Source organism: Talpa occidentalis, unplaced genomic scaffold (assembly GCF_014898055.3).
Source record: "Talpa occidentalis isolate TD23 unplaced genomic scaffold, MPIMG_talOcc4v2.1 talOcc4.7, whole genome shotgun sequence".
NCBI classification, from domain to species: Eukaryota; Metazoa; Chordata; class Mammalia; order Eulipotyphla; family Talpidae; genus Talpa; species Talpa occidentalis.
In genome coordinates this window covers 214,464-235,538 of record NW_023605083.1, presented here as the reverse complement: position 1 = coordinate 235,538, position 21,075 = coordinate 214,464, and the positions used below count along the sequence as shown (strand labels likewise).

The following is a 21,075-nucleotide window of genomic DNA, read 5'->3' as shown; positions in this document are numbered from 1 at the left end:
GCGGCCTGCGGGGAAGGCCCGGGCGGAGCCGCGGGGCTCGCGGGCTCGGCCTGCCGCGGCGGAGCGGGGCGGCCCGGCGGCGTGGCGCGCGTGTGGGCTAAGAGCCGTGCAGTCGGCGCTTCGCCCCGGGCTGCGGACCAAGAGGAGGAGCGCGGCGGGGACTCCGGGTCAGGGCAGCACCAGGGCGCCGGGGCCCGTGCCGGGCAGTCCCTTCAGAGGGCAGGGAAGGGACTGGACACCAGGGGAACAGACGCCGCTGAGACGTTTTTGGCAGGAAAAAAGAGGGGAGAAGTGGAGGCAAAGCTAGGAGGAGGTGGAGAGTCGAGAGATGGTGGGTTTTGGAGGGAGAGGACATGGCCCCCCAGTGGGAGGGGCCCCTGGACCGGAGGGGACGACGCACAGCAGGAGAGCACCCCCACCGAGGCGGCCAGGGACTAGGCTTCAGACGCGGGTGCCTCAGGAGTAGCACAGGGAAGGGTTTGGCATGAAGGTTCTGGGAGGCACGGGGTGTGGGTGCAGAACTGGGGTTCTCCTGCTGAGACCTCTCTACTTTCTCCACTAAGCACAAAACCAGGTCTTTGATGACAGTGGGGGGGTAACCAGTGGCCCCGGGGGCACAGGCCATGCCAACCCTGCCTGACCAGGTGCAGCAGGAGGAGGACACCACTGGCAAGGTGAGGGGGCAGGCAGTGTCCTACTGCACACTGGCCTGTGCCCTGCGCAGTGTGGGCACTCAGGGGAGGCTGGGAGGACACCGGGCTGTGCCCTCTGCATCCCTGCCTGTGGCATTGGAACTGAAGGGGAGAGAAGACGCCAGAGGGGGCAGGGTGGGGCTGAAGGTCCCAGCAGGGTCTATAGGATGGCTGGTTTAGGGTACTGAAGGGGTGGTGGCTCTGCTAGACTTAACTGGCCTGTTCAGCCACCATTATTATTTCATGAGATTCTACATTCCTTACAAGGTCAGAACTGCCTGGTCAGTCAGTCATAGGAGCCCAAGCTTACAAGGTGCCTCTCAGATCAACCAAGAGCAGGAAGCTTGATCACCCTGGGAAGGGTGTGCATCGCAAGGAACGCCTGGGGGGCCGAGGACCCATGCGTAAACTTATTGCTGATTCACGAGGTGTGTCCAGGATCGCCCAGGGCCGAGAACCAATGTTTGACAAGGGACCCCAGAAGCTGATCAGCGGACATCTTGTTGATAAGCACTGAACCACAGCCAGGGTCTGGGGTCTGGTTTCGAAGACAACACTTGGTTGTCAAGCAGATCGGAATCACCCGGTTGGCAGACAAATGTCCCCCCAAAGCCCTAGATGACGAAAACACATTCTTTAGTTTCTCCATCTTTTCCTCCTTGTCCTGCCCAGCATAACTGATGCTGTGTGATTATTCTATCAGTAAAAAGGCCAGGATCTTGCTTGTTCCACAGCATCCTGCGTTGTGCAGCCTGCGCCATGGTGCCCACTAATCAGTGTGGTATTGCTGACACAACAGGGTGGGGGAGAAGAAATGCATGGGTGCAGGGGCCGCCCTGGTGGCGCAAGGGATTAAGTCAAAGCACTATGACACTCTCTGCAGCCTCTGCAGCTCGAGTTCAATCTCCGGCCAGGGAGATGACCCACAGGATGCAGTAGACCTCTCCTGTCTCCCGGCTGCTCCCCTCAGCAGTGGGTTTCAATAGATAGGCCTGTTCTGCTCCCCACTGTGTCTCTGGTGAGTCCTCTCACCACCCACATCTCTGGCCTGTACCCCAGTTCTTGTATGCATAAATAAGCCTTTACTTAAATAAATGCATGGGTGCAGGTGGGGGGGAGCTGCAGTTGGTGGTGTTGAGAAGTGCTTTGGTTTTCTACTGATATGTAACAAACCACCCCAAAACTCCCACTGTCCCAAAGGAGCACAGGACAGCTGAACACACACCCTGTTCAAAGAGTTGGTGAGCGCCCCTGGGCATGGCCTGCAGCACTTGGGTCCTGGCCAGGGCTGTCTGCACCCTGCAGGGCTTCCTGCCCACTTTGGGGCCTGCTTGGCTGCTGCCCTGGAGCCCCTGCGCTGTCTGAACCCCCTTCCTTTCCACAGGAGCAGCTTCAGTCTCAGCCTGCTGCTTGTCTGGGCCACACGAGGGCCTGGAGGTGCTTCCTTTCCCTCCCCACCCATTTTAGCTCAAGCACTTTCTGTGGGTTTCTCTGTAGAAAGTACGGCTCACCTTAGCCAAAAGCTATACCACAGACCCCTCTCCTGCGGCTGCAAGCCAGGTGCTGCGGGACGAAGCCCTCCGGGTTCTTGGAGGGCAGGGGACATGGAAACAGGAGCTGGGGGGAGCTTTCTGATTGTGCTTTATGATGCTCTGACATCTTGTGGTCTTACCAGCTGGGGTGAGCCTGTGCTCTGAGGACAGGCTAACCCTGGAGGTGGCAAATTCACCCTCCACCGCCAAGCCAGCTGATCCTGAGCCCACACCCGGGCCACTTATCTAGTTCCCCTCCCCCAAACCACTGCAAGCCCAGGTGCTAGACAGCTTAGTCCACCCATGTCGGCCAACAATGAATTTCCTCCAACTCCCCAATCCCAAGCTGGCTCTGCCCCCCCCCCCACCGCATCCTCACCCCTTTCCTTCCAGGGCGAATCCAGCAACGACTCTGGGGCATGCCCACTCACTCATCTGCCTCGAGCCAGCCCTGTGCGGCCCCCAGCCCTGCAGGATGGGCCGAGCTCTTTCTTTTTTTTTTTTTTTTTTAAGACTTTTTTTTTTTTTTAAAGATTTATTTTTTTTATTTATACAAGCACTGGGTACAGTCAGAAGCATGGGAGAGTGAGAGAATTCACCAGAGCAGAGGGGGCAGCAGAGCAGGCAGAAGGACTGAAGTACACTGCTGAGGGAGCAGCGGGCGGCAGGAGAGGTCTGCGGGCCATGTGGGACCCTCCTCTGGTGGCCGGGGAGCAGCCGGGGATCGAACCGGCGCCGCAGAGGCTGCGGGCAGCTTCGCAACCCAGCGCTCAACCGCTGCGCCACCGGGGAGGCCCGGGCCGAGCTCTTTCAGGGCAGCCATCCCTGCCTGCCCTGGCCACGCCGGGCTGAGACAGGCAGGAGGCTGGAAGGATCGCTGATGTGCATTCTGAAGTCGCTGAGCGTTCTTGCGAGACAGGCACTGGGGAGACCGTTGGAGCAGGAGCTGAGGCCACCAGGAGATGCACAGGCCTGGCCTGGGCCTTGAATCCGGCCGCAGTGGAGATAGAGGTGGGTGCCATTCTGAACAGACGAGGGGGAAAGTTGGCAGCTTTTAGGCCGAGCGGCAAAGGGTCTGGAAGTGGTGATAGGAAGGCAGGAGGGCACCCAGCGCCGAGCCTGGTGCGCCCAGCCTTGCTAGCCCCAGAGGTGGGTCAAGGTCACTGCTTCTGCCCCCAGCCTGGGCCTTCTCGGCAGCAGGCAACTGTTCCTCACTCCTTGCCTTCTGTACCAGCGCTGCTGCCCACCACGCCCTCCCTGCTGGCGTCCTGCCCGCCTCCTTCAGGAGCCCGGCTTTTGCATGGTGTGGGCAGCAGCGCATCCCAGGCACGAGCACCGGGGACACCCTGCCCTCGGGGCCCTCCCCTTTTGCGGGGTTGTTCCTGCGGGTGGTACCCCAACTCCGACGTCTTCAGCGCCCTGGCTGGAGTCACCACCAGGGTCTACGTATCTTCAGTCCTGCACCCCCCCAGCTCGCGCCCGCAGGGGCGGCTTCCCCCGTTGCCCGCCGGGCGTCTCCGACGGCGGGCCTGACCTCCTCCCGCGCCAAGACCCCGACGCGGCGCCGGCCAGCGCGGGCCCTGGGCACGGGCCGGCGCCGCGCTCCCGCTGCGCCCGGTCTCCCGCGCGGAGCCGCCCCGCGCGCGCGCTGCGTGGACGCCTCTCCCAGCCCGTCCTCCCGACGCCGGGGCCGCCGCGGGCAGGGGAGCGCGCGGGCGCGGGCGCCGGTGCCCGGCAGGTGCGGGCGCGGCGGGGCCTGGGGCGGGGCTGGGGCCGCAGCGGGTGGGGCGGCCGGAGCGGGCGGTCATTGGGGGTCTAGGGGCGGGGCGAGCAGGGCCGGGGCGGGCGGGGATTGGACGAGGCGGGCGGCGGGGCGGGGCGGCCTCAGGGCCGGGGCGGGGATGGGGCGCGAGCGAGCGGTCGGAGCGGGCGGGGATTGGGCGCGAGCGGCGGCCGCAGCGGGCGGGGATTGGGCTGCGGGGCGGGGCGGGGCGGCGGGGCGGCCGGGGATTGGGCGGGGCGCGCGGGGCGGGGCGGCGGGGCGGGGCGGCGCGGGCGGGCGGGCGGCGCCGCCGCGGGCCGCGGGCTCAGAGCGCGTCCGCCCGGCCGGGGCGCGGCATGGGGCGGCTGCAGCTCTTCGAGATCCGCCTGAGCCACGGGCGCGTCGTCTACGGCCCCGGGGAGCCGCTGGCGGGGGCCGTGCGCGTGCGCCTGGGGGCGCCGCTGCCCTTCCGAGGTGTGCGCGGGGTCCCCGGGAGGGCCCCGGTGCCGACTCGCACCTGCGGCGGGCGGGCCCCGGGAGGGCCCCGGCCTGGCCCGGCTCGGCTGGGCGCCCCCCGCCCTCCCGCGCCCGGAGCGCGCGTCCGGCCCCGCCCGGGCCCCGGCGGCGGCGAGGCGGGGCGGGGCGGGCGGCGGCGGGCGGCGCGGGCGGGCCGAGGCCCCTGCCTTCCGCGTCCGGCCTCTGGCCCCGCGGCCGGGCGGGGCTTAGCGCGGCCCCCTGCGCGCCCCGCCGACCTGGACGCGTGCAGGGCCCGGCCTCCCGCGTGCGCTCCGGCGCCGGCCACCTGCTGGGCCTCACCTGGAGCCCGGCCCGCCGGCTCTCCGGCCCAGCCCAGGCCCCGTCTGCAGGCCCGCGTCCTTGCAGACAGCGTGTGCCCGGCGGGTGCACTGGGCCCTGGCTCCCCCCCAGCCTCAGGCTCGCCCGTATTCTCCAGGCCTGGCCCAGTGGGCGTCTGGCGCTGACCCGTGCTCCTGGCCTGCCCCTCTGCTGATGCTGGGACTAGGGGCTGGGGGCTGGCGAGGGCTGCGGGGTGTGGCCAGTCGCTGGCGGGGGCTTCACGCGCTGCCTGGGCCCTCAGGTGTGCCGGACAGAGGGTGCGTGACCTCTGCTGGATCCCTGCCTCTCAGCCCAGGCCGTGTGTCATGTCCCTGCCGGGCGTTCTTCTGCACCTTGGGGCGCTTGGCCCAGACCACAGCTGCCAGGCTGCCCTCTGGACGCCTCTGTGGTGGCTCTAGAGGGAAGTTCCAGAAGTCATGTTTCTCGGGGCTGGAGTCCCCCCAAGCCCTAAAGATGGGTGCGTGCCACTTCAGGATCTGCCTCCCTGTGGCCCCCAGTGCTTTTCTTACCTTAACTCCTTTGCCAGAACACAGCTGCAGAGCCCTGCAGTGCGGGTCCCAGGAGCAGACCCACTGCCTGGGACAGGGGGACCCCCACAGAGGAGGGGGATGGGGCTGACTTCAGGGCAGGGGTGGAGACCACTTGCTCGGGTGGCCCCTGGGGCCTCAGGAAGGCCACAGAGTGTGGGCCTGTCTGAGGCAGCCCAGAGTCCATCGAAGCTGTTTTTCCTGTGGCTGCTGCCGTGCACCGGGCAGGAACTTGCTGTGCCTGCTGTGGCTCCAGGCTGGGCCCCAAGGCACCTGGGGGACCTGGGTGAGACTAAGGGCGGTTCCCCCCAGGTCCAGACTTGCTGACTGACCACTGTCGGGCGCCTCTCTCCCCTCCTCCCCCACGTGCCACACACCAGATGCTGGCCAACCCAGAGATGGGGCAGCCACTGCGTCCCCTGACCCCAGCGAGGCGCGATGCCTGTTCCCTTTTCCTGCTGCTACATGAAAGGCACCCCGAGTAACTGACCCCCCCTGAACTGAGGGGCTTAACAAGGTCTCATCGTTCCTTGCGGGGTGATGGCCTGTGGTCTGGACAGAGGTGGCAGCCACCTGTGCCCTCCTCATGTGGTCACTGGCAGCACCAGGCTGCACCTGGTCGGCCAGTGTGGGGAGCCCCCGCATGCCTGTCGCCCGCCGTTCTCGGAGCAGCCCTCTGGGACTCTCCCTGCTGTCCTGCGGCCAGGCAGCACCCTCTGCCCCGTTTCCATGCAGTGGTCTGAGGGAGCACCCTGATGGCCCAGATGTCCAGGGTGGCAACAATCGCAGGCCGGCCCGAGGGGAAGTTGTCAAGAAGTCTGCGGGATTGGGATGGTGAGGCTGACGGGCATGGAGGCAGAAGGTGGTCCCTGGCCCTGCTGCTGGGTTGGGGAGGGGGCCCGGGCCGCGGTGACTGGAGGAAGCCTGCACCAGCCAGGGCGATGAGAGAGATTGGGTCCTGAGTCGGCTTTCCCTGTCTGGCTGTCGGATGGGGGAAGCAGAGGCCTGCAGAAGAGCCATGGCCTTGAGTGCCCCACTGGGGGATGGGGGCCCGTGGCACCTATCACAGCCCCCACCCTGCCCTGATGTGCTGTGCTCCCTGCTGCCCAGCCGCTGCCCTCCCAACTCAGCGGGCTCTGGACACTTACCTGCGGGGCTGAGGAATTGGCTACCAACCACCGCAGGGGGGGGCACCCTCAGGTGCCTTCTACACTGTAGGAGGCCAGACCCTTGTGCCATGCCCTGCCCTCCAGCCAGGCTGTTGGGCACTGGCCTGCCCAGGCGGGTCTGACCACATTCCTGCAACTGGAGGTCAGCAGTTAGTTTCCTGGAGGAGGCCTCCTGCCTAACTGACTTGGAGGCAGCAGTGAGGCAGTCAGGTCTGCCGCCCACGCCCTGTCTGTGGTCAGGAGCACTGCCTGCAGGGGGCGGGGTTTCGCAGGTCTGCTGGGCCCAGGGCCTCTGGGGCCCAAGGGAAGCAAGCAGGTCCTGCCCAGGGGTCTCTGGGTGGCCTCTGGGGCCTCCTGTGCTGGACAGCGCCTCACCGCCCTGGCTACCCGGCAGTATCCAACGTGGGGGCTGGGCAGGGAGCCCGACTGACCTCCCCAGGCCCCGTGGGGTGGGGCTGTCCAGCCCCAGGTGCTGCTAGCCTGGCCCACGTTCCTGTGCAGGGGCAGGGAGGAACCCAGTCCAGCACCGAACTGGGCTCATGCGTGCTCTGCCCCCCAGCCATCCGTGTGAGCTGCATGGGGGCCTGCAGGGTCTCCGGCAAGGCCAATGACACCACGTGGGCGGCAGAGGAGACCTACGCCAACAGCTCTCTATCGCTGGCTGACAAGGGTGAGTTTGGGGGTGCCGCCCGCCCCAGACCTGCGTGGCGGCCCCTGGCTGGGTATGTGACTGATTGCTAGAGACTCCTGAGTGCCTGGGCTGACCCCATCCAGGCTGTGGTCCTGGTGGGGTTCCCCCTTTGACAGCGGGCCTCGCCTGATGGGCTGGGTGGCTGAGGGGCTCTGCTTCTGTGCTGGGGGGCTCTGCTCCCATCCTACGCCCAGCACCGTGCAGTGGGGGGTGCTGAGGTCCAGTGTGAGGTGGGCCAGAGGCCCCACCCACACCCTCCTGTCCCCGCAGGGAGCCTGCCTGCTGGAGAGCACAGCTTCCCCTTCCAGTTCCTGCTTCCTGGTGAGAGTCCAGCCTGGCAGGGGGCAGGGGTGGGCCGGCTGGGGATTGTCGTGCCAGGCCTGCTCTCTCTACAGCCACAGTGCCCACGTCCTTCGAGGGCCCGTTTGGGAGGATAGTGTACCAGCTGCGGGCCACCATCGACACCCCACGTTTCTGCAAGGACCGCCAGTGCAGCCTCGCATTCTACGTCCTGAACCCGCTGAACCTGAACACCATCCCGGACATTGAGGTGGGGCGGGCCGGGGGCGGGGCCCGGGCGGGGCCCGGGCTGGGCAGGCCCTGGGCATCCTGTGGGCTCACAGTCGCTGCCACCACCCAGCAACCCAACGTGGCCTCCACCACCAAGAAATTCTCCTACAAGCTGCTGAAGACAGGCAGCGTGGGCCTCACTGCCAGCACCGACCTCCGCGGCTACGTGGTGGGGCAGGTGCTCCGGCTGCAGGTGGACATCGAGAACCAGTCGGGCAAGGACACCAGCCCTGTGGTGGCCAGTCTGCTGCAGGTCGGCGCCCCTCTGGCTGCCCGGGCCACCCCACAGCCCTGCAAGAGGGGAGGGGGCCCCTGCCCAGCTCACAGGCTGACCCTTCCCCAGAAAGTGTCCTACAAGGCCAAGCGCTGGATCTACGACGTGCGGGCGGTGGCGGAGGTGGAAGGTGCGGGTACGAAGGCCTGGAGGCAGGCGCGGTGGCAGGAGCAGGTGCTGGTGCCCGCCCTGCCCAGTCGGCCCTGCCCGGCTGCAGCCTCATCCATGTGGACTACTTCCTGCAGGTGCGGGGGGCGGGCACGTAGGGGGGCAGGCGCCGCCAGGAGGGAGGCTGGGTGCTGTGAGGGGGGGCCTGGCCCTCACCACCCATCCTCTCCAGGTCTCCCTGAAGGTGCCTGAAGTCTCCGTGACCCTCCCGGTCTTCATTGGCAATATTGCTGTGAACCACGTCCCCCTGAGCCCCCAGCCGGGCCTGGGGTTTCCTCTCCAGGGCCCGTCCCAGCTGGTGCCCTCAGCACCACCCCAGGAGGAGGCCGAGGCCGTGGCTGCGGGTCCCCACTTCACAGGCCCCGTCCCCCTGTCCACCAAGATCCACCCACAGCAGCAGCCACCGCCCGCTGCCTGCCACTCGGTGCCTGGTGCCCCTGAGCCCCGTTCTCAGGATGGCAGCCCCACCCCCCATCCCCTGCCCCCTCCCTTGTGCATTTCCACAGGTGCCACTGTCCCCTACTTTGCCGAGGGCTCTGGGGGGCCCGTGCCCACCAGCACTGTGATCTTCCCACCCGAGTACTGCTCATGGAGCTGCCCCTATGGTAAGTGGCGCGCCTGGGCCTGACGGGGGGCTGCCACGGCCTGCGCGGACCTGGCTCTCTCTCCACAGAGGCTCCTCCGTCCTATGAGCAGAGCTGCAGCGGTGCTGACCCTGGCCTGACCCCTGGGAGCTGATCCTGCGCTGCCTCTCTAGGCGGGCTGACCCTGCCCTGGGCCTGGACGCCCGGGGCCTGTGCCTTTGCTCCAGCCTGGCCTGGCCCACTCAGGACCTGCCGCAGCAGGGAGCCCCTCGCCAGCCCCAGAGAGCCGTGGCCTCCAGGCCCTGCGCCCAGCCAGGGGTGGGGACGCGTCTGTGAATAAAGTGCTTCGTGGTAGAGCCAGGCCCAGGCCCGCCTCCCAGTGCCCCCTCCCCCTGGTGCCCCTCCCCGCCTCGCTCCCCTGTGGGTGTGCTAAACGGTCCACCAGGAGCCCAGGACCAGACTTTTCAGTAAGGAGGCGCCGTGGGGCTGGGTGTGTGCATGAGACCTGGTGTTCGTCTGAAACCTCGCGCGAGTGGGTGCGTGGCCTGGCCGGTCATGCACTCACAGCCTCCCGCCCGGCACCTGCCCCTCGGGCCCTGCGGCCAGCTGGAGCCTCATGGTAGCAGGCAGGCCGCCCCGTCCCTCCCCAGCGGAGCCTCTCGTTCCGGCGGGCCCCACGGTCCTGCAGGCACCCCTGCCGGGGCTGGCTCCCCCGCCCAGTGGGGGTGTCCACGCCCACGGCCCACACTCACTTGGAAGGACTGGGGTCCAGGGCCCGAGGACCTCACCAGAAGGGGGAGTCCCGCTGGGCAACACCTCTCAAAGGGCCTGCAGAAGCCCAGGCCCGGGGAGGGCCTGCCAGCGCCCAGCAGGGCCGCCACTGAGGCGAGGCTTTGCCTTCACACGCTGACTCTGCCCTTCACTGAAGGGCAGGCCCTGCTGGGTGTCTGTCCTCTCTTCTGTGACAAATTGGTGGGGCCAGAGGTGCGGTCGCCCCACGGGCTGACAGCCTACTTCCTGCTCTGGGGCGGGGGCGGGGTGCCAGGCGGTTGGGGTGGCTGCCCTCCCGCGGCCAGGCTCCCCACTGTCACCCAGCGTACCGGGCTGCGGCTCCAGCTTGGGGGGACAGCCTGGGGAGTCCACTGTGTCTCTTGCACACCTGCCCCCGGCCAACCCTGCCTGCTCGAGGCATCCCTGCAGGCCGCCCGACCCCGGCTAAGCCCCCACCACCGTGGGGCCAGGGAGTGGGGGGGGCGGTGGCACCCGCGCGACCTCTGCAGAGGCTGCGGGTGGCGAGGCCTCGAGGGACCGTCTCCGCCTCTCGCCACCTGGGTGGCCTGAGGGCCCTTCCAGAGGCGCGTGGGGAGGGCTCGCCCGCGCCGGGCCTGGCCTGATGCCGGTGGGCACGTTGGTCCCGAGCACCCCCTTCCTGGCGCGGGGCCTGGGAAAGGATCCCCGGGTCTCCCGCCTCTATGCAGACCCGGTCTCGGGCCGCCAGGCGGTGCTCGGGGCGCGCGGGCTCCTGGGGTGACTCCTGCGCGCGCCCGCGGGTCCCACGGCCGCGGGGTCCCGGCGCGAGGGCAGCGCGCGCGTCCCGGTGGGGGGCGCGGGCAGCTGGGGGCGGGCCGGCCCGCGCCTCCTACCTGGGACGCCCCGGCAGACGTGCCCTCAAGAGGGGCCCCCTGCGGGAACTGGGGCTCCCGCGCGCCTCCCGCGGGGCGCGCCCGCGCCCAGGGCCCTTCTCCCGCCGCCGCGCGGGGCCGGGGCCGGGGGCCGGGCGCGCCGGCGCGGGCCGCGGGGCCGCGCACGCCGGCGCGGGGCCGCGCACGCCGGCGCGGGCGCAGGCGCAGTGCGCGGTCCTCCCGGCGGGCCGCGAGGCGCGGGCGGGGCGATGGCGCGCGGGCGGGGCGGGGCCACGCTGCGGGCCCGGGCCATGGCCGCCGCCGACGCCGAGGTGAGCAGCGGGCCCGGCCGGGCGGCGGGCGGCGGGGCGGGCGGCGGGGGCGGGCGGGCGGGCCGGCCGGGCCGGGCCGGGCCGGGCCGGGCCGGGCCGGGCGGGCCCGCCGCGCCCGCCCCGCCGCCGCGCGCCTCAGGCCGGGCCGGGGCGCCGCGTCCGGGCCGCGCGGGCGGCGCTTTGTGGGCGGCGGGGCCGGCCCGGCCTGGGGCGCCGGCGCGGGGCGCGGGCGGGCGGGCGGGCGCCGGGGGGCGCGCGGGGCGGGCGGGCCGGGCCGGCCGCTCCTTTGTTCGCGCCGCGTCCGGGCCGGCGACCGGGCGCCTCTCGCGCCGGCGGGGCCTCCTCGCCGCGGGCCGCGCCTGGAGCTCGTGGACGCGGCGCTCGCCCGGCGCGGGGCCGCCTTCCGCCGAGGACCCGCGGCCGGGGTGCGCCCCAGGCCCGACGGCGCGCGCCGCGGGCTCCCGGGCTGGAGGTCGGGGTCCGCCCGGCCCGCCCCGGCCGCCGCCCCCGCGCGCGGGGCCCCCGGGGGCCGCTCCCGGCTCCGACCTTGCTCCGGCCTCCACGTGACGCCGCGCCCGCCCCGCCTGGAGCGGCCGCTCCCCGCGCCGCGCGCCCTCCGGCCGGGGCCGCGCAGGGCCGCGCCGGCCGCGCCCCCGTGGGCCTGGCCGCCCCCTGGCCCGGGCGTCGCTGCTGCCCGCGGGGACGTGCCTGCGGGCCGCCGCCGCCCGCGCAGCCTGGGCTCCTGTCCTCTGCCCCGGCTTCCCGGGCGCCCGCGGCGGCGAGGAGGGGAGCGCGCGGCGGGCGGACGCCCCGGCCCGCAGCGCCTGCAGTTTCCCTCGTGCTGGAAGTTCAGCGCCACGCGGAGCCCCTGGCACTGCCCCCCTGGCACTGCCCCCCTGGCACTGCCCCCGCCCCGCGCCAGCGTCCTCGGGGTGGGCCGCCCGCGCTGCCAGCCGCGTGGGGCTCCCGCTCAGCTCACGGTCTTCTCCCCCGCGTCTCTTGGGCTTTTTTTCTTAAGTGTTCTTTTATTTGTGCATCCAAGAGCGGGGGTGCAGGGTCGAGGTGGGGGTGAGAGGACTCCCCAGAGACAGCGGGGCGCAGGACAGGCGGATCCACGGAGACAGTCTGTTGAGGGGCGGCGGGGACAGGCGGCCCTGTGGGTCACCCCCTGCCCGGGGATGGACTCGAGCTGTGGTGGCGGCGGAAAGCCTCACGGCCTGCGCCTCAACCCCTGCGTCCCCAGGGAGGCCCCCTTTGCTCTACTTTTTGGAAACACCTTTCGCTGCTGTCCGGTTCTCATAGGGAAGCGCCGGTCCCGGCCGTGCCTCCACGTCCTCTGTTCTCTGAGGCTGCTCACGCTTCCCGGCCTCGGCCCCCTCCTCGCCAGTCCCCGAGCTGCTGTTGACTGCTCTCAGCGTGGCCAGCGCCTCTTTCCCGTGTTTTCTCCGTCCCCACGTTCCTCTTTCTCGTGTCCCTGGTCTCCGTCCACGCTGGGCCATCTCCCGGGTGCTGACGGGGAAGGCCGGGCATCCCTGCCCCTTCCCGCTGGTGCCAGCCACTTTCTGTGCTCGCTGTCTGCCTCCCTTGGACGCCTCCGCCCTGTGCCCGTGGAGGCCTGGGCCGGGTGCTGGGGTCCTCTGGGTCTTCTGGGGCGCTGATGCCCGCTTCCCTGCTTGCCCGGGTGCTGCTCCTGCTTTGCGTCCCCTCCTGCGGGGCTGGCCTCCGGGAGGCGGGTGGGGAGGAACGTCCACGGTGTGCGCTTGCGGGGAGGCCTGGGCCAAGTCCGCTGCTCCGCGCGCCCCTGGGGGGTCAGCCCTCTCGGGCCCCTCTCCGGCCCCCCTGCTCTGCGCAGGGTGGAGTCCCCACCGCCCACCACCTTCCCTGGTCACATGCGGGGTCTCAAGGGTCTCCTCGGCGGAGGCGATGCTTCTCTTTCCTGCCTGCGGCTGCCTGAGGAGCAGGCGCCAGCCTGCCAACGCTCGCCAGCATCTCGGGCCCTCGGCCGCCTCGGGCCTGGCGTGTGGGCCATGTTCTGGGGTCAGCCCTGCGGCCTGGTGCTGTCGGAGACCCCAGTGCTGGGCGCGGAGTGGGGGCCGGGGCCCTGGTTCCCTGCCTCGGCCCCGCGCCATCGCCACGTGTTCTGTGTGTCTGCCCCTGTCTCATCGAGCGTGTCTAGGGCTAGGGCAGCTTTGAGGGCCCTGTTCCGGGCCCCCTGCTTGCCTCCTCTGAGGCCTGAGCCCCAGCGCGTCTCGGGGAGGCCGAGGGAGGAGTCTCCCGTTCGCTGCTTCGTTCACTGCTTCGCTTTTATTTTATTTTAGCGTAGGTGTTAAAAAAACTTCAACTTTTGGATTTGAAAAGGGGCAGGGTAGTGTTTTTAAACGTCCAGTCCAGGGCCATTGGGCTTCTGTGCTCTGCCGAGGCGGGACCCGGGGCGTGGGAGCGCGTTTCCTGCTCTTCGGGAGGGCCCGAGAGCACGGGCTGCTGAGGCTTGGGGTGTGTGCTTTCCGGTCCCCCCCAGCCAGCCACTGCCCCGGCTGCCTGGAGCGCTGGGGAAAAGGTGCGGGTCCAAGAGGCGCGGGCGCCCCTAGGGGTGGTGGAGCCGGCTCCTTCCCTTGGCGCGCGGCGTGAGGGGCCCCACCTGGCAGAGGAGCCCTCGGCCTCCCTGCTGGCGCAGAACAGGAGCTGGTGCCCCTGGCGTAGCAGGTGCAGAGGCCCCCCAGCCCCGCCCCGGCCCCAGTGAACTCGGCTGCTGGCCCCAGGCCCTTGAAAGGCGCGGGTCGGGAGAGTCCGGCGGACGTGGGCTGGCGGTCTCGGCGCCCTCCCTCTGCCAGCGCCCCTGGGTTTCAGCACACAGCCCAGCAGTCCAGCAGCTGAGGGGCGCGGGTGCCGGAGGGTGGAGACAAACTTGGTTTTCGGGGCGTGAGGGGACCCCCAGGCGGGGCCCGCGCTGGGTAACTGGCAGCTCTGTAAGCTTTCTGCAGCCTCGGGGCCTCCCGTCCCGGGGGTGTCTTTGCCCTTCCAGCTTCTCGAGTTGAATTAAAGCCTTTCAGCTTGAGGTCGTCCCCACTGTGTATTTTTTGTTCGCCCCTCGCCAGAGGGCTCCCAGAAACCCCTTCACGGCGGCCCCACGGAGCGTCCCGGGGTTTCCACCTCGGCCTTGTCTGGGGGGGTCTGTGTCAGCCCTTCACCGTGCTGTGGCTCTGGCGCTCGTCGTCAGCGGCCCAGCTTCCTTCTCGGGTGGCTGTCTCCCTCCCCGCGCCCGTGTCCAGGGGCTGCCCTCCCCGGCCTGGGCAAAGCCGCCTGGGGGGTGGGGGGCGCGGCGGTGCCTGGGCTTTCTCCCGGGCTTCCCGTGCCGGCCGGGGCTGCCGCTGCGGGTCTCGGGCTTTCGCGGTTCCGCATTGTGGCGGCAGCAAGGGACGGAGCAGGAGCCCTGTGGCCGGAGCCTCGGTGGCTTTTCAGGCTTTTATTGGGGTTTTACCAGGTACGTGGCAGGCAGGGGTGCTGGGGGCTGGGAGGCTGGCAGGAAAACACTTAATTATCAAAAAAGTGGAATGAAAAAATAATTACAAAGTGTCACACAAAGAGGCGCGGCTCTTGAGCGCTGGGGTGTGGCCAGCGGGCCCGGCTCCCTGAGCGCTGGGGGCCTGCGTGCACGTCCGGGCACGGGCTGTCTCTGGAAAGCGGGACCAGGGCCGGGTCGTGCCGTGTGGGGCTTCCGTCAGGCGGCGAGGCTGACCACCGGTGGGGGAGTCTCTGGCGCTCCTGCTGGAGCACTGGCCCTGGGGGGGGGGCAGGCAGCTGCCACTCTCCTGGGCTGGGGGCGGCTGCCTTGAGTAGCTCGGGGAAGCCCCGAGACCGGTGCGCGTGTGGCTCCCCCGCCCGGTGAGGCCACGGCCGCTGTGGAGCCTGGAGCCCGCGCCTGCAGCTGTGGGTATTCTGTGAGCCCCGGACACCCTGGTGGGACCCCCAGGGACCGGCGCAGAGGGGCTGCTCTTGGGCTGCGGCCTGTGCTACCCGCCCCGGATGTGGGACCCGGACGCGTGTCCTGTGGTGTTTCTTCCACCTGCACGGGAAGACACACCTGTATCTCACACGTCCCTGCTGCCCCGCGGCCGCCTGTGTGTCTGGGCTGCATGAGGCGGCGCCTGCCTGCCTTGCACGCGCTCTCTGAGCGTCCCGCGGCTGCCCGGTGCCCGCCTGTCTGCCCGCCCGTGGGTCTGCTGGGGCGCTGGGAGTGGGCGTCCCCTGGTGGAGCAAGCACCCGGCCTGTGCGCCCACCCCACCGCGCCGTGCCCAGTGCCTCTCCCTCCCCTGCCAGCCACTGGCGGTGCTCGGCTGGTGTCTCCACGGCTGCGCCCGTGCTCTGGCTCCCTTGCCACGTGCCTGTTCAGCACCTGTGCTCCTGGGGCACTTTACCCCACTGGGGCAGCCCATGGTGGGGACCTTGTGCTTTGTTCCCTGGGCATCGCCCTCCTGGAGGCCACTGGGGCAGTGCCAGCCCTGCCCACCGCCCGGGTAAGCCGCAGGCGTGGTAGCCAGCAGAACACTCATCGACACTGCTGTGCGTTGTCAGTTAAAGATTTATGTGGAAGAGGGCCTCCCCGGGGGCGCAGCGGTTGAGCGCTGGGTTGCGAAGCTGCCCGCAGCCTCTGCAGTTCAGGTTCGATCCCCGGCTGCTCCCCGGCCACCGGAGGAGGGTCCCCCATGGCGCGCAGACCTCTCCTGCCGCCCGCTGCTCCCCTCAGCAGTGTCCTTCGGTCCTTCTGCCTGCTCTGCTCCCCGCTCTGGCTCCGGTGAATTCTCTCACCCTCCCGACTTCTGACTGTGGCCAGTGCATGTATAAATAAATAAATAAATAAGTAAATCTTTAAAAAAAAAAAAAAGAAAACTTATGTGGAAGAGCTGGGGTGCAGGCCAGAGGTGGGGGTGAGAGGACTCCCCAGAGACAGAGTGGGGAGCAGAAACAGGCAGACCCACTGCTGAGGGGAGCAGCAGGGAGACAGGAGGGGTCTGCTGCGCCCTGAGCTCCCTGGCCAGGGGTCGAGCTCAGGCCACAGTGGCTGGACAGCCTGAGACTAAGCCCTGCATCCCCAGGGAGGCCCCACTCACCTTACTGTGTCCGAGCTTCCGCCAGTGCCATCATGGGCCTCAGCCTATGTGTTTGACGGTGCTCTTTGTCGCACGGGAGTTTTTACATTTGATAGAAATCTGGTGAAGTTTATTTAAAAACATCTTGGTTTTTATGCGCAGCCTGGGCTTCCGCTTGTAACCACAGGAGGGCGCCTTTTCCCTGGGCAGCGGACACTCCCCACCCCACCCCCACTCTGGCCTGTGTGGCCCCCGGCCCCCCAAGGGAGGTCAGGGGGCACAGTTGTCCTGCCGGGGTTGCCACGGCCCTGGACTGAAAGCGCTTTTCTGGCCTTCCTGGCCCCCTGTTCTCTGTCCTCATGCCGAGTAAACACACGTGTGTTTAGAGAAAGTCAACGCCAGGAACAGCCGGACGGGTCCATCTCACACCAGAAACTCGAGGTTCTCCCTCGTGTTCGCATTATGGAAAGTGGGGGGGCCACGCTGCTGGAAAGGCTGGGGGACGGGCGCCAGGGGGCGGGATCTGCTTGGAGCTGATGCCCCGCGGCTCCCCACCGGTCAAGGGGTCCTCGTGCGTGGCCGGGGGGACCGGGCCCGGCCTGCGCCTGCCTCTCCGGGCGGCCGGGCTCCTGGCAGCGGACTGGGCACACGGCAGCGTGAAGGGCCCCGGGGCGCTTTTCAGGAGTGTCTCTGAAGTGGCTGCAGAGACCTGCGGCCACCTGCCGGGTCTCGCGCGTGTCGGGCTGAGGTCCCCTCTGGGCACGGCCCTGTCGCCCGGATTCCGGGCGGCTCCCGGAGCCACACAGAGGCGTGTGGGGCCGAGGCTTCCTGTGGGCCCACGTCTGGCTTGCTCCACGTGGTTACGCGTCCTTCCTTCCTGAGCGCCCGTGCCCCAGGCATCCCCACCCGAAGGGGCAGCACCCGCACCGCAGGGTTGGGACAGGGCTGTGCCGCGAGGCCCCGGTAGCTCCCCCTCTGCACGGCTTCAAGGGGCTCTGCCTGTGGCCCCAGGCCTCGGGGAATCCACGGGAGCTCAAGCTGCAGCGCCTCCTGGGAGGGTTGGTCCAGAAGCCCTGGGCTGTGGGCTCACACCCTAGATCCTGGGGCCTGTGGCACTGGCCCATGTGGCGGGGCTCGTGGTGACCGGGCCCCTACCCGCTGGGCTGCTGCTCCTGAGGGACCTGCTGGGTGCAGCTCCACCCCAGGGGCCGCTGGGCGAGCGGGCAGGTCTGTGGCGGTTTGTGGGTTGTGGATGCTGGAAATAACCTGACGTTGTGATGGCAGCCCCAGCGTTTGAATTTCTCACTCGGTGACCCGCAAGCATGTTCTCTGGGCACCCACTCCCCGGCTCTCTGCCTGGGCCTTGGCCGGCCGTGCAGCAGCCCTCCCTGCGGGACAGCTCTTCCTGGCCCCGTGTGGGCTGAGGGCGGGTGGCAGCCTGCTCGGGCCTCCCTCCAGCACCCAGGGTGACACTGTCCTTTCCTCCTGCAGGCAGTTCCGGCCAAGGGGGAGGCGACGCAGGACTGCTGCGCGCGCACTGAGCTACTGGCGGAGGGAGGTAAGGCCCGGCCTGGCTAGGGCCTGGCGTTTGCCCCCTGCTTCTTAGGCTGCTGGGCGGCTGCTCCTCGCCCTGCCCGGACACTAGGCCCTGCGGGACCTGCTCGAGGAGGGAGACTTCGAGAGCGGCAGCCACCACCCGCAGCCCGCTGGGCCCCCCACCGCGGGCGCAGCATAGCAGCAGGGGCGTGGCCATGCTTCGCGAGGGCAGACTCCATGCTGGGCCAGTGACCTGGCAGAAGGCAGCTGCGTGGCGAGGCGTGGAGGGGGCTGCAGAGCTGCCAGGAGCTGGAGGGGGCTGGGAAGGGGCATCTGTGCAGGGTTGGGGCTGGACTGTCTGGTGTGGCACTGTGGTGGTGGACACTGCGTTCAGACCCACCCAGACCCACAGAGTGATGCAGGCCATGTGCGAGGCATGCAGGTCACCCCGGAGAGCAGCGTCCTGACTCCGGGAGTGCTGTGGCCTCCGGCTCGCCCGGCTGTAATGTCGCTGGGCGCGGGCAGGTCTGGGACTTCTGTGTGTGAGTGCTGAAGGACGCGCCGGGGTCCTCCCGTTGGCCTCCTGAGTCGGCGCTGCTGGACCTGTGTGCCAGGGCCTCCGGGTGGATCCTGGTGCTTCCTGAGGCCCAGCGCAGACCGCTCGGCTGTGGGCCACCCGGTGAGACATCACTGATCCCAGAACCTGCAGGCTGAGGGGTGGCGTCAGCTGCAGGCCGCCGTGTCAACTCAGGCACCTGGGCCCCTAGAAGATGTCGCTCTGGTCCTCTCTGAGAGCACCCCTTGGCTCCCCAGTGCCCTGGCCCCACCGTCAGAAAGCTCTGGAACTTCAGAGCAGAGGCACATTGGTGTATAAAGCAACACCCCGCCTGGATCCCCCAATCTGTTTTCTTAATAAAAGGTCACGCGTCCAGTTTAGGAACTACAAACGCAGAGACAGGTGAACACACTCCAGGTGCTGGATCAAGACCCTGCGAGATCTGAGCCCAGCAGGACTGTCAGTAGGTCACGTCCCTGAAGCCGAGTTTAAGGCACGGTCCTAACTATGTTGGAACGAGAAGAGCATTTAAGCGACACGACAGTTACAAGGGTAGAGGAAGCTTCCAGTGGAAATAGTAGCCGTCAAATAGCCAATGGCCGCTGCTGGGTGGGCAGAGGCGCAGCGCTGGGCCACAGCAGTGGGTGGAGCGAGGAGAGGAGCACGCGGCGGCGGCCATCACGAGGGTCAGCAAGGAGGATAAATACCAGTGTAAGCGCCTGTGCGTGTTCCCAGAGAAGCAGCACCTGCGTCACGGGCACAGGAGGGCGTGAGAGGCAGGCGGAGGCTTTATTTAGAGAAATGATGCTGAGTGCCTTCTAGTTTGGGGAGGGAAACGCCCCAGTCCAGGAGGCCCACAGAGCAGGTGCAGGAGGCACCCCCAGGTGAGGGCAGGCCTCCCCCGCTGCTGCCCATCGGCGGGGAGGACCGTACAAGAAGTGCAGAGAAAGGCGTTGTGCAGGGCCACGCACGCTCGCTGCAGGCTTCTTGGCGGGAACCTTGAAGGCCAAGGGGGAATGGCGCGTGTGTGAGCCCCGGCAGGAGAGGGCCTGCAGCCGGAGCGGGTGGGCCTGCTGTCTGCCGGTCAGCATCGAAGGTGAGCTAAGAGCTTGACAGGCAGAAAACAGAAGACTGCACCACCGTGCGCTGCTTCGTGGGAAATGCTGGAGGGGCTCTTACCACACAAGAAGACCTCTGGGAGCAGCGAGACCCCTGAAATAAATAGCGAGGGAGGAGAGGGTGAAAACGTGACCGCCAGTGTTCATGCAGGCCTCAGGCCTCAGGCCGCCTGGAGACCAACACCACAGAAGACACTGGACGGGGGCGGGGGGGGGGTGCTGTGACGGGGGACGACAGCGCGGAGAGGGGAGAAGCAAAACAGAGATAAACTGAAAACACCGAAGAAACCTCCCACACGGCGACAACGTTTGTGTTCCCGTAATTGTCTAACACAGACAGGTCCAAGCGTGCTGCCGGGTCACAAAATAAACCCGGCTTTTGCGGCAATGGGAAACGCGTAGCTCTGCAGACGTGCAGATTTGGAGGCCAGACCACACCCTCCAGACTAGTAGCCCCGCGGCAGAAACAGGCGGGGGCAGCTGCCGCCCCTCGGGTCCCACGAGCGTCGGGGCATCGAAGGTGTAGGAGACGGGCCGGGCGCTTGCGGACAGCCATGAGCCTCATGTGCCCAGCAGCAGCAGCGTGTCACGCACGAGCACACGGTGGGTGTCGGGGCACAGCATGGGCGTGATGGCTCCGGGAGTGACCTCGGCGGCAGCAGAGTAATCGTGGGGGCCTGACACCCTAGTTGCAGCTACGGACAGGCCAACAGGACAAAGGGTCAGTGAGGAGGCAGTGACCCTGGCGGGAGCTACAACTGATCAACACCTCAACAGTCGGGTGGGGTGGCGGGGTCAGCCTGGTGCTGGCAGCGGGGCTGCACATGGCCAGGGTTGGGGGGGCCTCCCGCCCCAGAGTGGAAGGATGCGGGGGCGGGCAAACGGGATTTAGTTGGGAGGTGGGAGATGCGCCCGCAGCGCCTGCCCAGCTAGTGTCCCCCCGTGGGTGCTGCGGCTGCTGGCTCACCTGGCGTGGGGCTCGGCCCCCGTGGCTGGTATGGGGGAGGGTCTCTGTACCCTGGATCCTTGTGGGCGCCTCTGTCTGAGTCGCCATTAGGTGGGCGGCCCTGTGCTCGATTGGGACGCGCTCTTTCTGCTTTTGGGGAGTCTGCCACCTCAGAGTGGGTGTCCTTTCTCCAGGGCTCTCTAAAGGGCCACCTGGCCCCGGCTGTCTCTGCCAGAGGTTTTGGTGCCAGGGAGGGCCCACCCTTGGCTGCTGTTTCACGCAGACGCCCCGGTCAGCCCCGGTCGTGTGTGTCCTTCTGGGGCCCACCGCCCCGGTGGAGCTTGCCTGCCCCCGCCTGCTGGGGGCTGCGCCTAATGCTGGAGCTGGCCGAGGGGCGCCCTGGAGAGGCCTGTGAGGCCGGGGGAGGCCGCCCCTTCCTCGTGCCTGGGGCTCGCCTGGCCCGCAGCTGTGAGTCCTGCTGCTGGGGGCTGGCGTTTCTCACCCGCGGCTGCATGGGCTCCTCTGAGGTACTTGATGGCTTGCCACTCCGTGTGGCCTCTCCTCAGTCTTCCGGGAGTGCCTGTGGGCTGTGAGGGCCTCCCCTCGGGCCGGCCACGCTGTGCCGGGACCTCGCTGTGCGGCGACCAGACTCAGCCCTGCAAGGGGCTCGGCCACCGAGATCCCCCCCCACTGAGCCCCTTCGAGCCCCCTGCTGGCCAGGCCTCCCTGCCTGCTCTGAGCCGCCCTCCTTGGGGTGCCTTCTGGCTCGTGGACACCCGGCGTCTCCTTTGCTGGCCTTGCAGTGACCGCCTCAGTCCCGCTCCTCCAGCTCCTGTTTTTCCTGCCTGCGCCGCACTGTGGGCTCTGGGGTGGGAGCGGAGCCGCTGCAGCCGCAGGCGATGGCCCCCTCCTGTCTGCCCTGCTGGTCAGTGCATGGCCCTGGGTGCCGCTGCGGTGCCTGCTCGCCCAGCCGATGCCCGGGGCCAGCGCAGCTGCCTGCCCGAGTAGGGTCTGACCACTGGCGTCCTGCACGTGGCCCGGCGCCCAGAGGAT

The 21,075-nt window shown here is 68.6% G+C and overlaps 2 protein-coding genes across 2 annotated transcripts in view; both read left to right on the top strand.

Annotated features, from left to right (window-relative positions):
* The first annotated feature begins 4,342 nt into the window (after positions 1 to 4,342).
* Positions 4,343 to 9,190, top strand: ARRDC1 (arrestin domain containing 1). Its single transcript, XM_037494246.2, is given in 9 exon segments — positions 4,343 to 4,460; positions 7,097 to 7,207; positions 7,499 to 7,549; positions 7,624 to 7,778; positions 7,869 to 8,051; positions 8,142 to 8,265; positions 8,268 to 8,317; positions 8,413 to 8,845; positions 8,914 to 9,190. Coding segments are annotated over 9 exon segments (1,290 nt in total). The 3' UTR covers positions 8,979 to 9,190.
* Positions 9,191 to 10,746: 1,556 nt separating this feature from the next.
* Positions 10,747 to 21,075, top strand: part of EHMT1 (euchromatic histone lysine methyltransferase 1) — a 33,710-nt gene continuing 23,381 nt past the window's right edge. Inside the window, 2 exon segments of the mRNA XM_037491700.2 lie at positions 10,747 to 10,778; positions 17,358 to 17,424. Coding sequence (XP_037347597.1) covers positions 10,758 to 10,778; positions 17,358 to 17,424 — 88 coding nt within the window. The 5' untranslated portion in view covers positions 10,747 to 10,757.